Genomic DNA, 12,652 nt, shown 5'->3' on the forward strand with positions numbered 1-12,652 from the left:
CCCCCGGTCCACCTGGAGCCACAGCCCCCACCAAAGGATGTTCCACAGGATCCACCCCAGAGCCTGACATGGGGAAAAGGGGCCAGGGCTGTGTGACCATGACATCAAGGACGTGGATTATCCAGGTCCCTGTGGCCTGGGTTGGGTTCCCCAGGGCAGGAAAGATGTCTGGCAGCTGGAGCAGGGTTAGGGAAGGGCCTCCAATGTGGGGCTGGAGCCCTTGGGCTGTGAGCAGAGGCTGAGGGAGCTGGGCTTGTCCAGCCCGGAGCAGGGAAGGCTGAGGGGCTCCTCATCCCAGCCTGGCAGTGCCAGCGAGGAGGGGATGGAGAACACAGAGCCAGGCTCTTCGCCAGGTGCCTGGTGGGAGGCAAAAGCCAATGGGTGGAAGGGGAAAGAGGGGAGATCAGCCAGGCCAGGAGGAGATGAAATAAGTCAGGCTGGTTTCAGCATTTCCTCAACACCAAAAGCAGCCTGACCTCCCTTCTCCATCCACCACTGACATCTTTGCAAATCAGGAATTGTTTGAGCTGTTTTGCCCCCACTCCAGGATGAGCATCCTGATACAGGAACTTAATTGTATTTATTTCTACCACAGAACCACATTTGTCTAAAATCAATTCTAGTGTGGAAATCACTTGTGGATGCTGGACTCATCAGACACTGCTGGGACGTTGCACATTGCTCAGGGAAGAGTGTGATTGTTATTAAATTGTGTCCTGTTCAACCGTGGTCTGTTGGCCATGAAGAGAAACTTTCTGTGCCTCTGAGTCTCTCCAGTTCCTGACTCCAAAGGACACAAACCTGATGAGTTGTGGTTCCCACTCCAGTGGTGGCGCTTGGACCTCCCTCCATCCCCAGAGCAGAGCTCCCTTGTCCCAGAAAGTCCCTGGCAATGCAGGGATGAAGGAAACAGGACAGGCTGTGGGGATCAGGGGCAGGGCACAGCCAGGGATTTGGGGTGGTTGTGAGCCCAGGGCAGGACCCGGCCCTTGGCCTTGGTGAACCTCATCCAATTGTCCTGGGCCCATGGCTCCAGCCTGTCCAGATCCCTCTGCAGAGCTTCCTGCCCTCCAGCACAGCCACACTCCCACCCAGCTTGGGCTCACCTGGGAACTGACTGAGGGTGCCCTCGATGGCCTTGTCCAGATCAGCAATAAAGAGATTTCACTGACCTGGCCCCAATCCTGAGCCCTGGGGACACCCCTGGGTGTGACTCCATTCCTCAGCTGCTCTGAGTGCCAGGGATTGAATGAGGGAAATGGTGGGGAGGGGGTGGGGACAAATTGTTATTGATTGTCAGCCATGAAGGGTCTTGATTTTCACATTTATTCAGACTGCATTAGGAGGTGCTGGGGGTCAAAATCAATTGGACATTGCTGATATCCATCTCTAAACAGGAAAAACTGGAAAAGAAAACAGGACAAAACAGTTCTCTCTGCATAGTTTTCAAAACAGTATATTCACTTTAAATACACTACTGAAATCTGTCTAATTCATCACAGAAGAATTGAAAACTTCAATTATTCCCATGGGCTTTTCTTGTTTGGAAGTTTTAAACAAATCTTTATGAGCCTTTCTCACTGAATTCCTGAACTGAAGAGCTCAAGAAAGAAGAGGCCTGTGGAGTAGTAAAATTCATCAGCAACCTCCAAGTGGCTGAGTCTCCATCCCCATCAGAGAAGCTATGAACAGAAATGGGCACAGATTAGATTGTCCTAGATTAGGGCAAATCTGGGAGAAGACCTCCGGAAGGAGCCCCCAGAAAGCAAACCTTCACGGCCCCTTCCCCACCTGGTTTGGGAAGAACTCCCTCGGAGAGTAGTGGAAAAAAACCTGTTTATTTAACAAGCAAAACACTCCCCAGTACAAAAACAACACCAGATGACAAAACTCTTTCACTGTTCTGAAGAGATGACAAATTCAGAAAGTCTCTCCTGGGGGTGGTTGTCCAGTTCTCAGTCTCCAGTGCTGGGGATGGCTGCTGCAGGTCACAAAGTGCAGGCTCTCGGTGTCTCTTGGCGTTTCCCAGGTCCCGGTCTGGAGCAGGTTCAGATGCTATTCAGGAAAGGGAAAGGGAAGGAGGAAAAAAAGCAATCCAGGGTAAAAATTGGACTGCCTAGCCTAGCTAAACTAACTAATAAGCAAAAGCAAAAGAAAAGCGAAAAGCAAGCAAGCAAGCAAGCCAAGCCTCTCCTAGACACAGACCATGGTGGGAAGTGAGCCGGCTGATAAAAAGACAAAACAATCCTTGACTTTCAGAGTCAGTCCTGATGGCGCAGAACATAATATCAGGCATAAACAGAACACATGACTGGGGATACAAGCACCATAACGTCACCCTAAGACAGCTTTGTGGCTGCCCCAGCTCTGGGATGGGCCCTGGGCCTGGAGCAGGAGCAGCTCTGGAGGGCCCCAAGGCCGGGCTCTTGTGCTGGCCTGGGCAGATGGGATGGCAGCAGGGGCTGCAGAGCTCTCAGCACCTCAGCCCGAGGGGAGCAGGGCAGCCAGGGAGCCTCCTTTGGCCTTGGCCAAGCCCCTTCCCCCATGGCTGGGGCTGAGTCCTGGCTGAGCTGCAGCTGCTGCTGTGCCCTGGCCAGGGGCTGAGGCCGTGGGGCCAGTGGCCAGAGCAGCCTGGGCTGAGCAGAGCTGTGGGGCCAGAGCCGGCTGGGCTGTGCTGGGGAGAGGCCCTTGGTGCTGCACAGAGCTCAGGGCAGCTGGCAGAGCTTGCAGGGAGCTGGGCTGGGCTCAGAGAGCCTGGCACAGAAACCATCAGTGTCCATCCCAGCCTGGCTGAGCGTGCAGGGCAGGACTCAACCCAGGCCTTGTGGGGCAGGGCCAGCGCCTGTGCAAGGCATGGAAAACAGGCAAGTGCCCGAGAGAGGAGGCTGCTCTGTGCCCTTGGGGGCATGGACACAGCAGGAACACTCAGGAGCCCAAAGAGCCTCCATGGCTGTGCTGGAGACCAAGGCTGGAGCAGGGAAATGCAGGGCTGCTGCGCCATGGGGAGGGCATTGAATTTCAGCACACACCTCAGCTCTCTGATGGTCCCGGCACCATGCTGGGCCCTGTTTCAGGCTGGAGCAGAGCAGATGTTGATGGCACAGGAGCCCTGCGGGGCTGGCAGGGACCTGCAGCTTGCAAGGTGCTCTGCTCTCCCTCAGCTCCTCTCTGAGAGATCCAATCCCAGCTCGGCACCTCAGGGCACAAGTGGCACTGCCTGGTCATGGGCACACAGCTGATGTCTGCCTGGAAAGGGGCACAGGTTTTAGTACTTGTACATTTCATATTATACAAGGACATTTTATTATCTGTGTCACTTGAGTACTTTCAAGAAACACCAATGTTTTCCCTCTAGGAACAGGAATTCCTGGAAGTGTAATGATGGCAGAATGAGGAGAAATATCTATCTACCCATCTTCTTGAGTCACCAGTATTCTCCTATTATATCATCTCCCACTTCCTTCAGGTGTTTCCAGCTCTCCTGTTGAAATGGTCCTTTCTAATGACATCTCTTCACTAGACCAGCTGCATCTATGTACTTCCTGCTGCTCCCAAATTTCCTCATCTAGGTGTTCTCTGGTAATTCAAGGGGCTCTCAACTGGCTGGCTTCATTCTTTGAGGTTCAGGGAGTTGCCAAATCTTTCTGAAGTTCAAATAAATATCACATTAGTCAACACCTTACTTTTATTTATATCTATCACATAATTACCTTTTATTGGGTCTCTGTCTAAAACTTTTCCTATACGGAAATCCCTCGGGGATGGGGGACATGTCAGATGCTGCTGGGACATCACAGAGAGCTGAGGGAAGAGCTGTGATGGTTATTAAACTGTTCAAATGTTCAACTTGTGTTTGTTGGCCGGAAACCTTTCTGTGCCTCTGAGTGTCACCATCCCTGAGCCCAAAGGACACAAACCTGATGAGTTGTGGTTCCCACTGCAGGGGCACTTGGACCTTGGCTCTGCACAGGAGAGCTCTTCACCCACTTTCCCTCTTTTCCTCCCTCTGGGCATGGAGAGAGCTCCTGACTTCAGCCTGCGACTCGTAGGCAATGTAGGAGGTGAAATCCCAATTCCGGCCATGAGCACCTGGACGAGAAGGACAGTTCTTTTCCATAGCAATAAAAGCCCCAGGACTCAGCTCATTTCTGGTTTGATTGCCTGGATTCTGTTTGGTTTTGTTGTTGCTTTGTTTCATTTTCTGTACCTGCAGTGTCCAGTCAGGAGCAGAGTGACTCTTGCCAAGGAACTTTGTGGTGCTGTCACGTAGTATTAAATCTGGTTTTTGCTGATCCCATGCTGGGGATATTTTCAGTGCTCTCAAGCCCTCGTTGGTAACAGGGTGAAGGAGCCCTGGCCCAGGCTCTGGCCCTGGGGGACACAGGGACACGGCCAGGGGTTCCCTGTCCCCCCCCCCACAGCCCCGGCCCCCGTCCCCGTGTCAGGCTCTGGGGTCGATCTCGTGGAACATCCTCTGGGGGAGGCTGCGGCACCGGGGGCGGGGGGACCCGGGGGGACAGGGGACCCCGCTGTGCACGAGCAGCGTTGGACTTCTCTGGGGGAACTGGGAGGGGGTCTGGGGTGGAGTGACCTCCCCAGTGACCTCACACAGCCCCTGTGATGTCACACAGCTGCCCTGTGATGTCACCCAGCCCACTCTGAGAGGTAACAGGCCACCTGTGATTTCAGACAGGTGCCCTGTGATGTCACAGCCTGCTCTTTGAGGTCCCAGTCTGCTCTGTGATGTCACAAAATCTGCCCTGTGATGTCACAGCCCAGCTTGTGACGTCACAGCCCAGCCTGTGATGTCACAGACACCCTGTGATGTCACAGCCAGCTCTATGATGTCACAGCCACCTTTGTGATGTTATGCAGCCTCGCTGTGATGTCACAGCCTGCTCTGTGATTTCTCAGTCAGCTCTGTGATGGCACAACCCACTCTGTATTGTCTCAGCCTTCTCTGTGACATCACACAGCTGCTCTGTGATGTCACAGGGCCCTTTTCTATGATGGCAGAGTCTTCTCTGTGGCCTCACAGCCCGTTCTGTGATGTTACAGTGCCAGCCTGTAATGTCAGAGGTGACTTTGTGACATCACAACCTCCTCTGTGATGTCACAGCCTGCTCTGTGATGTCACAGCCTGCTCTGTGATGGCAGAACTCACTTAACATGTCACACAGCACCTCTGTGGGCTCACAGACCCACCCTGTGATGTCACAACACTTTCAGTGATGGAACACAGCCACCCTATAATGTCACAGAACACTCTTTGACCTCACAGCTTGCTCTGCTCTGTGATGTCATACAGGCATGCTCTGATGTCACAGCCTGCGCTGTGATGTCACATAACACAGCAGTGATGTCACAGCCAACTATATGATGTCACAACCTGGTCTGTGATGTCACACAATCACAGAATTGCTGGGTTGGAAGAGACCTTTAAGGTCATCAAGTCCAACCCATGCCCTAACACCACCTCAGCTAAACCATGGCACTGAGTGCCACATCCAGTCTTTTTTTAAACACATCCCATGATGGTGACTCCACCACCTCCCTGGACAGACAGTTCCAGGAATTTATCACCCTTTCCATAAAAAACTTTTTTCCTAATATCCAACCTAAATTTCCCTTGGTGCAGCTTAAGACACTGTCCTCTGGTCCTGTCAGTTGCTGTGAGGAGAAAGAGACCAACCCCCACCTGACTGCAACCACCTTTCAGGGAGTGCAGAGAGTGATAAGGTCACCTCTGAGTGTTCTCCAGGATAAACAACTCCAGCTCCCTCAGTCATTCCTCACAGGACTTGTGTTCCAGACCCCTTGTAACAGATAAGAGAAGTCTCTTTGTTCATCATTAAACAGGAACTCAGGCAAAGGAAGAGGTTTTTTGTGAATAACAGGAAACCCGAGGATATGCTGACTCCTGAAGTTGATGGTACAACGAGGGTCGGGAGGTGTGTAACCATCTATGCAAAGATTGTTACAGGGTCATAAACCCCCATCAAGGAAGAGGAGGAGAGCCTTCATCCAGACGACCACCAGAGAGCAGGCGGTGACCCCCTAGCAACTGGAGGCGCACGCGCAGAGTACTCCCGGAAAAGCCACAAACGCGGAAGAAGGGGGAGAATAAAGGACCGTGGGAAAAGGGAAGCGGTGTGAGCCTTGGCGGAGCACTGACTCCCCGGCTGCACCCAGTGCTGTTTGCTTGTCATTGCTTGCTGTAATCAATAAAATTATTTTTATCAATCCCTAAAGGATCAGACAAATTATTTACTTTAACTTATAACACCCGTTCCCTGCTCTTGCTGCTGGCCCATCTTCAAAGCCTCTCCCTCGGGCTCTTCCTCCCATGCAGAGCAGCTCTCCTGGACAGGGACGGCAGATGGCACAGCTGGGAAGCAAAGGGAGCACTGAGTCACTATGGGGACGTTTTCCTTGGCAGCAGCTGCACTTCCATCAGGGAAGGGAAGATCTCAGAGCCTCCCCAGGAGGGTTAGAAAGAAAAAGCAGCCGAGCAGGCCAGGCTGTGGTGAGCGCAGCCACGGCGGGACTGTCCCGCAGCCCCGGCAGCCCGGCACAGCCGGCACAGCTCCCGGGCCCTGCCGGCACAGCTGCCTTGCCCAAGGACAGCCCCTGTGCCGGCCGGGGCAGCTGCGCTGAGCAGCCCCAGCACGGGCAGGGCCCGCTGCTGCCCCGCCGGGCAGTGCCCACGGGTCCCACTGCAGGAAAAGCCCCAGGCCAGCCCCAGCACAGGGAAGGCCTCGGGCACAAGGGCAGAGTGCCGTGCTGGGAGCTGTGCCAGGGAGAGCCTGAGGCACCAAAGGCGCCTTGGCAGCAGCAGCTGCTTGCAGGGCATGGCCAGAAGCCTCCCTTGGCAAGCCAGCCTGGTGGCCAGCACTGCAGAGCTGCTGCCTCAGGGCTCATTTCTGGCTGGGCTCTGGAAAGCTACTTCTGCTCCAGGAGCCTGATGGGGAAGCCATTGTCACCAGCACCTTGGGGTCAGGACATTAATGACAAAACTCTTCCTGCCAGCAGAGACAAGGAAGGGGCAGAGGAAAGGGGAGAGCCAGGCCCAGGGGACGGGGCTGGATTGTGGCAGCAGCTCTCTGGCCACAGAGACAAACAGACAACTTTCCCAGACATGGTTCTGGGAAAGGCTGTGAGAAGATCAGAGAAAAGAATGAGAAACAATTCTTCTCTTAACTTGCTGCACCTGGTGTTGTGAACATGTGGAATGTGTTATGGAGATTTGTTTACCAAAGGGTGGTTTCTTAATTAGCCAATGGTGATAGTGTTTTAATTAAAGGACCAATTAGGTCCACTTGTAGCGAACTAGGGTATAAAAAGTAAGGGTTTCTTACTAAAAGAAAATAATCAGCCTTCTGTGAATGCATGGAGTCTGTGTCAATTATTACCTGGCCAGGAACCCCTTGTACCAGCACTGGAATGGTGATGGCTGTGAGGTCACTGTCCCTGCAGCAGCCTGGCTGCCCTCAGCAGACATTCTGGCCAGAAGCATTGTGAGGGCACCCAGCACATCAGAGAACCCACACAACAGGAATTCCGTCCTTGGGGATGAGATGGTTTCACTGGGCCAGGTTGCACAAGGCTCCTGCTCTTGGAGCATTCCTGGGATGGGAAATTCACTTCTCTGGAAAAACAGTTGCAGTTTTTTGCCATTTTCTTTGTAAAATATTTTCTCCTTATAACAAATCCAAACCCACTCTGGTTCAGTTTATAGATGTGAGAAATGATGCTGACTTTTAAAAATTTAGAAGGTTTATTAAAAGCTTATCAAAATACAACAGAAGACTGAATAAGGATGTGAAAAATGAGGTTCAGTCTCCTGGTAAAATTTAAAAGTTTAGAAAAGGACAATAGGAGACAAAGGTAATAAAGCAAAGATTTACGGCTCGGTGCTTGACATTCTGCCAAGAGCACCCCTGCTATTTCAGAGACGCCCTTTCCATACCCTTTCTATTGCATCAGCCTGCTGCATATCCATAAACAATGATGCATATTTAAACTTTTCCCCAAACTAGTTTACATGTTCCAGAACTATTTAGCACGTCTCCTCCTTGGGTCTGCCTTTTTAGAGCACGCACATTTCCTGGCTGTGGTTTTAGTCTGTTCTTGTTATCACCTCCAGTTTGGGCTTTGGTCCATATTTTCTACAGACAGTGGGTGCTGATAACTGGCATGTCAGCAGCAGGGGTCTCCATCATATGTTCACTGGATGCTATCCCAGACAAGCAGGCAGTTCCATTACCACAAGCATGACTATATCAGCTATTTCACTACTGAGTTTAGTTAATAAAAGAAATAAAAACTATATCTTTATAGCAAAATTACTTTAACATTATACATATAGCATCCATTTCAATATTTTCAAAAAGCCAGTATTATAATATATATTTATACATATTATATATGACCCTCTTTGCCAGAGTGCAGCCAGTTCTCTGAGCAAAGCAGGTCCCAGGTGAGTGTGGAGAGACAGGATGGGCTTGGGGAATGTGGAGCAAGGTGGTCCACACTGGGTGAGACCTCAAGGCACAGCTTCTCTGAGCAGGCCAGACCTCCTTAGGAGAGTGCCTGGGTCAGTATCCATCACAAAATGCTGCAATCACCTCTTCCCTAATGTTATATGTAACAGGTATAATTCGCGCCATTTTCTTGCTTCATATATATATAATGTTAAATAGTTGTTAGGATGTACCTCTTGGCATTAGAAGCCCCCCCCCTTCTCAGGCAAAACTAAGTGTGTGTTGAAACCTGATTTACAAGCAAGGAGATGTGGCTCGCCAGGAGATGGGCCTTATCTGAGGCGATATGGAGACACCCAGGCGCTGATCATCGCGTGAACGACCCGAGATGGACATCAGGATCATCCCCCCAGGCCGATACATGTGAATACTCTGTTCCCGTAAATTTCATCAAGAGTTTCCACTACACCAGACTTTGAATTTCTCTACCTTGTGCCGAGAAGGAAATCTCCTCAACTTATGGGACTTTAAATGAAACAAAGGACTAAATGCCGAAATCCTGGCCTCAGGCAAAATTTTCCCTATAAAAATCGCTTGTACCAGGATAGTGGTGTGGAGGCATAGAGTGAAACCTCTGCTGAGGCTGATCTCTGTGTCTTGCACTCAGCGCCGATCCCGGGCTCGGCACTGTCCTTTTCCGTGTGGCTGGCTAAGTTAGATCTCTATTGCTAAAATAAATTATTTTTATTTTTATTAATTTGGCTGGATCATTTTTCATTTATAACACCTAAAGAGAAGAGTAATAAAATACACTCTTTAAAATAGAAATGCATATTTCTTAGAAGGCTATTGAAATAATTCTCCATAACTGCAGCAGGAAACCTTCCTAACCAGACCAGAGGGAAATCAAGGCAGAGCCATGGATTTTTTAGGACTTGTTTGATCCTAATGAGCCCCGTGGAGCATTTGGAGCTGAGCCCTGGAACCTCAGGGCCTGAGAGTAGATTGCACAAACCTTTCCAGGAGTCAAAGTCAGAGTAAAAACCCAAAGTTTCTCGAAGCATTAATGGGACCCACTGAGGTCCATCCCCAACACAGGCTCCTCATGGACTCCTTGGAGGAGAGAATTAGAGGCTGGGATGGCACAAAAACCTCTCAGAGACTCAAAGATGCACAAAAACCTCTCAGTGTGGAAAGGAAAATCCAAAGTAACTGAAAAAAGTTGGGTATCTCAATACATCAATGAGCCCCACTGAGTGTCAGCGCAAAGCTCTCAAGGGACTCGTTAAAGCTGATAATTGGGGCCATGATTGCACAAACCTCTCACAGAGTCTGGATCAAAAGGGAAACACCAAGTACCTTAAAAGAACTGAAGTACCTTGAAGCATTAATGAGCCCCACTGAGTGTTGTTCCTGACAAAGCCTCTCCAGGGACTAATTACAGCAGATAATTGGAGGCCATGACTGCACAAAGCTCTCAGAGACTCCAAGGCAAAAGCCAAAGCCAAAGTGCTTTGAAAAACCTGCAGTCCCTGGGAGCAGGAAGGAGCCCCCAGGGCCATTCCTGAGCAAGGCTCCCCAGGGACTCCTTCCAGCAGATCCTTGAGGCCACTGGGATGTGGGCTAGGGGGGGATGTGAGGGCAGGACAAGGGGCTGACAGTGCCCAGCCTGGCTGGGGCTGTGCCAGGAGGCCCCAGTGCCTCAGGACAAGGTGTCTCCTGACAGCCCTTGGTGGCACAGACCCTGCTGTGCCCCAGGGCACCAGGACTTGGCTTCTCTTTGTCCCCACCTGTCATCAGTGCCTCCAGTTCTCTGCTCTGCCTGGGGCCTGGGGACACTTTCTCAGCCGTGTCCCTCAGTGGAACCCATTAAAAGCCAAAGAAACTTTGGAATTGGATTCTGACTTGGAGCTCTGGAGAGGTTTCTGCAGCTCCCTCTCAGGGCCTGATGTTCAGGGCCTGAGCACAAAGCCCCAGAGGGTCATTAAAGTCCTTGTGCTGTGTCTGTGCTGCTGAGCTGGGGTGGGCTCCTGGCACAGAGGGTGATCCTGGTAACCAAGGAGAGCTTCAAAAGCACATTTCTCTGGATGAGCAGCTCTTCTCCCAGCCCAGCAGGGCTGGGGCACTGCCTGCAGCCAGCCCGGGCACAGCACAGAGGCACAGAGAGCTTCCATCAGTCAGGGCTGGGAAGGTGCTGAGAAGTGCCTGGGGCAGAATCCCTGGCAGCCCTTGGCACAAGAACCTCTGGCTGCAGGACAATGCAGCTGCAGCTCCTGGAGTGATCTCCTACAGCTGGAACATCCCAATGCCCACAGACCCTGTGAGTACATTCTCTGATCATCTCTTGTGCAGAGCAGCCAGGGGTGCCCAGGGCTGTCCTGCCGAGCAGGGTCCTGCAGCCCAGGGCGCTGTGCTGGGCCAGGGACTCTGCTGCCTGCCAGGGACAGCTCTCAGCCGGCCCGGGGAGCTGCTCCCAGCGCTGGAGAGAAGCTGTGGGGGGAAGGAGCCACCCTGAGCAGGGCAGGTGCTGCTGCTGAGAGCTGCTGGCTGGGGCAGGGCTGGTCCCAGCTCCAGAGCAGCCTGGGCACAGCTCCAGAGGACACTTCCCAAAGAAGGTAAATCTGGGATTGCTGTAAAGGTCAGGAGCTTTCCTGAGAGTGCTTTTAATTTCCTGCTTGGTGAAGGTTGAGACAGAATAATTTTTGCTTTTCATTCATTGTCCATATATTAGTAGTTCTGGAAATTATTATTTTGTAGTTATAAAACTATAACCCTTACTTAACACTATTAAACAGTCAATTAACTCTATTAACCTACTATTATATACTTATATTACTATAATCCTTAATTTACTCCAGTACATTTCCTAACCTTTCTCCTAGGTTTTAGAACAATAAGCTGACGGTCAAAATACATTCCTGAAATACTGCCTCTCCTGACTTGTCACTGTCCTTTCTGCCTGAGCAGGCCCCCATGTGCAGCCACAGCCAATGTCCAACAGCAGCTCCATCAGCCACTTCCTCCTGCTGGCACTGGCAGACACGCGGCAGCTGCAGCTCCTGCACTTCTGCCTCTTCCTGGGCATCTCCCTGGCTGCCCTCCTGGGCAACGGCCTCATCATCAGCGCCATAGCCTGCGGCCACCACCTGCACACGCCCATGTTCTTCTTCCTGCTCAACCTGGCCCTCAGCGACCTGGGCTCCATCTGCACCACTGTCCCCAAAGCCATGCACAATTCCCTCTGGGACACCAGCACCATCTCCTACTCAGGATGTGCTTCTCAGCTTTTTCTGATTATCTTCTTCCTTGGAACAGAGCTTTCTCTCCTGACCATCATGTGCTACGACCGCTACGTGTCCATCTGCAAACCCCTGCACTACGGGACCCTCCTGGGCAGCAGAGCTTGTGCCCACATGGCAGCAGCTGCCTGGGCCAGTGCCTTTCTCAATGCTCTGCTGCACACGGCCAATACATTTTCCCTGCCCCTGTGCCATGGCAATGCCCTGGGCCAGTTCTTCTGTGAGGTGCCCCAGATCCTCAAGCTCTCCTGCTCCAAATCTCACCTCAGGGAACTTGGACTTCTTGCTGTTAGTGTGTGTTTCGCATTTGGTTGTTTTGCGTTCATTGTTTTCTCCTATGTGCAGATCTTCAGGGCCGTGCTGAGGATCCCCTCTGAGCAGGGACGGCACAAAGCCTTTTCCACCTGCCTCCCTCGCCTGGCCGTGGTCTCTCTGTTTATCAGCACTGCAGTGTTTGCCTACCTGAAGCCCCCCTCCATCTCGTCCCCATCCCTGGATCTGTCAGTGTCAGTTCTGTACTCAGTGGTGCCTCCAGCCCTGAACCCCCTCATCTACAGCCTGAGGAACCAGGAGCTCAAGGCTGCAGTGTGGACACTGATGACTGGATGCTTTCAGGAACATTAAACTGCTAGTCAAGTTCTGCAAATCACTTGTAATAAAAAGAATCTTTGATACTTCTTGTTGGATTCATTTGGTAGGTTTTTTTATTTTTCTTTTTTCATATTGTCCACAAAGAAATGTTATTGTTTGTGCCATTTCTCACTTTGTTTCTCCCCACCTTCCCTGTGGCTGTGTCAATGAGGGGCTGCACTCTCGGTGGCTTTAAATGAACTCAAGGAACTCCCAGCAAAGTTTTCTGCAGAGATGCCC

At 51.5% G+C, this 12,652-nt stretch overlaps 1 protein-coding gene and 2 pseudogenes across 1 annotated transcript; 2 read left to right on the forward strand and 1 right to left on the reverse strand.

The window, feature by feature from the left end:
- Nucleotides 1-12,652, reverse strand: part of LOC137464036 (zinc finger protein 208-like) — a 1,110,012-nt pseudogene that overhangs the window by 968,092 nt on the left and 129,268 nt on the right.
- LOC137464035 (zinc finger protein 850-like) overlaps nt 1-12,652 on the forward strand; it is a 1,110,255-nt pseudogene that overhangs the window by 959,673 nt on the left and 137,930 nt on the right.
- On the forward strand, nt 11,474-12,456 carry LOC137464039 (olfactory receptor 14J1-like). The gene has a single exon (XM_068175367.1). The coding sequence runs from the start codon at nt 11,474-11,476 to the stop codon at nt 12,404-12,406; it is 933 nt and encodes a 310-aa protein (XP_068031468.1). The 3' UTR covers nt 12,407-12,456.

This window comes from Anomalospiza imberbis, chromosome 35 (genome assembly GCF_031753505.1).
Source record: "Anomalospiza imberbis isolate Cuckoo-Finch-1a 21T00152 chromosome 35, ASM3175350v1, whole genome shotgun sequence".
Classification (NCBI taxonomy): Eukaryota; Metazoa; Chordata; class Aves; order Passeriformes; family Viduidae; genus Anomalospiza; species Anomalospiza imberbis.

What these genes read in the sequence shown, in the direction of transcription:
- LOC137464039 (XM_068175367.1), top strand. Translation starts at nt 11,474, where the DNA reads ATGTCCAACAGCAGCTCCATCAGCCACTTCCTCCTGCTGGCACTGGCA.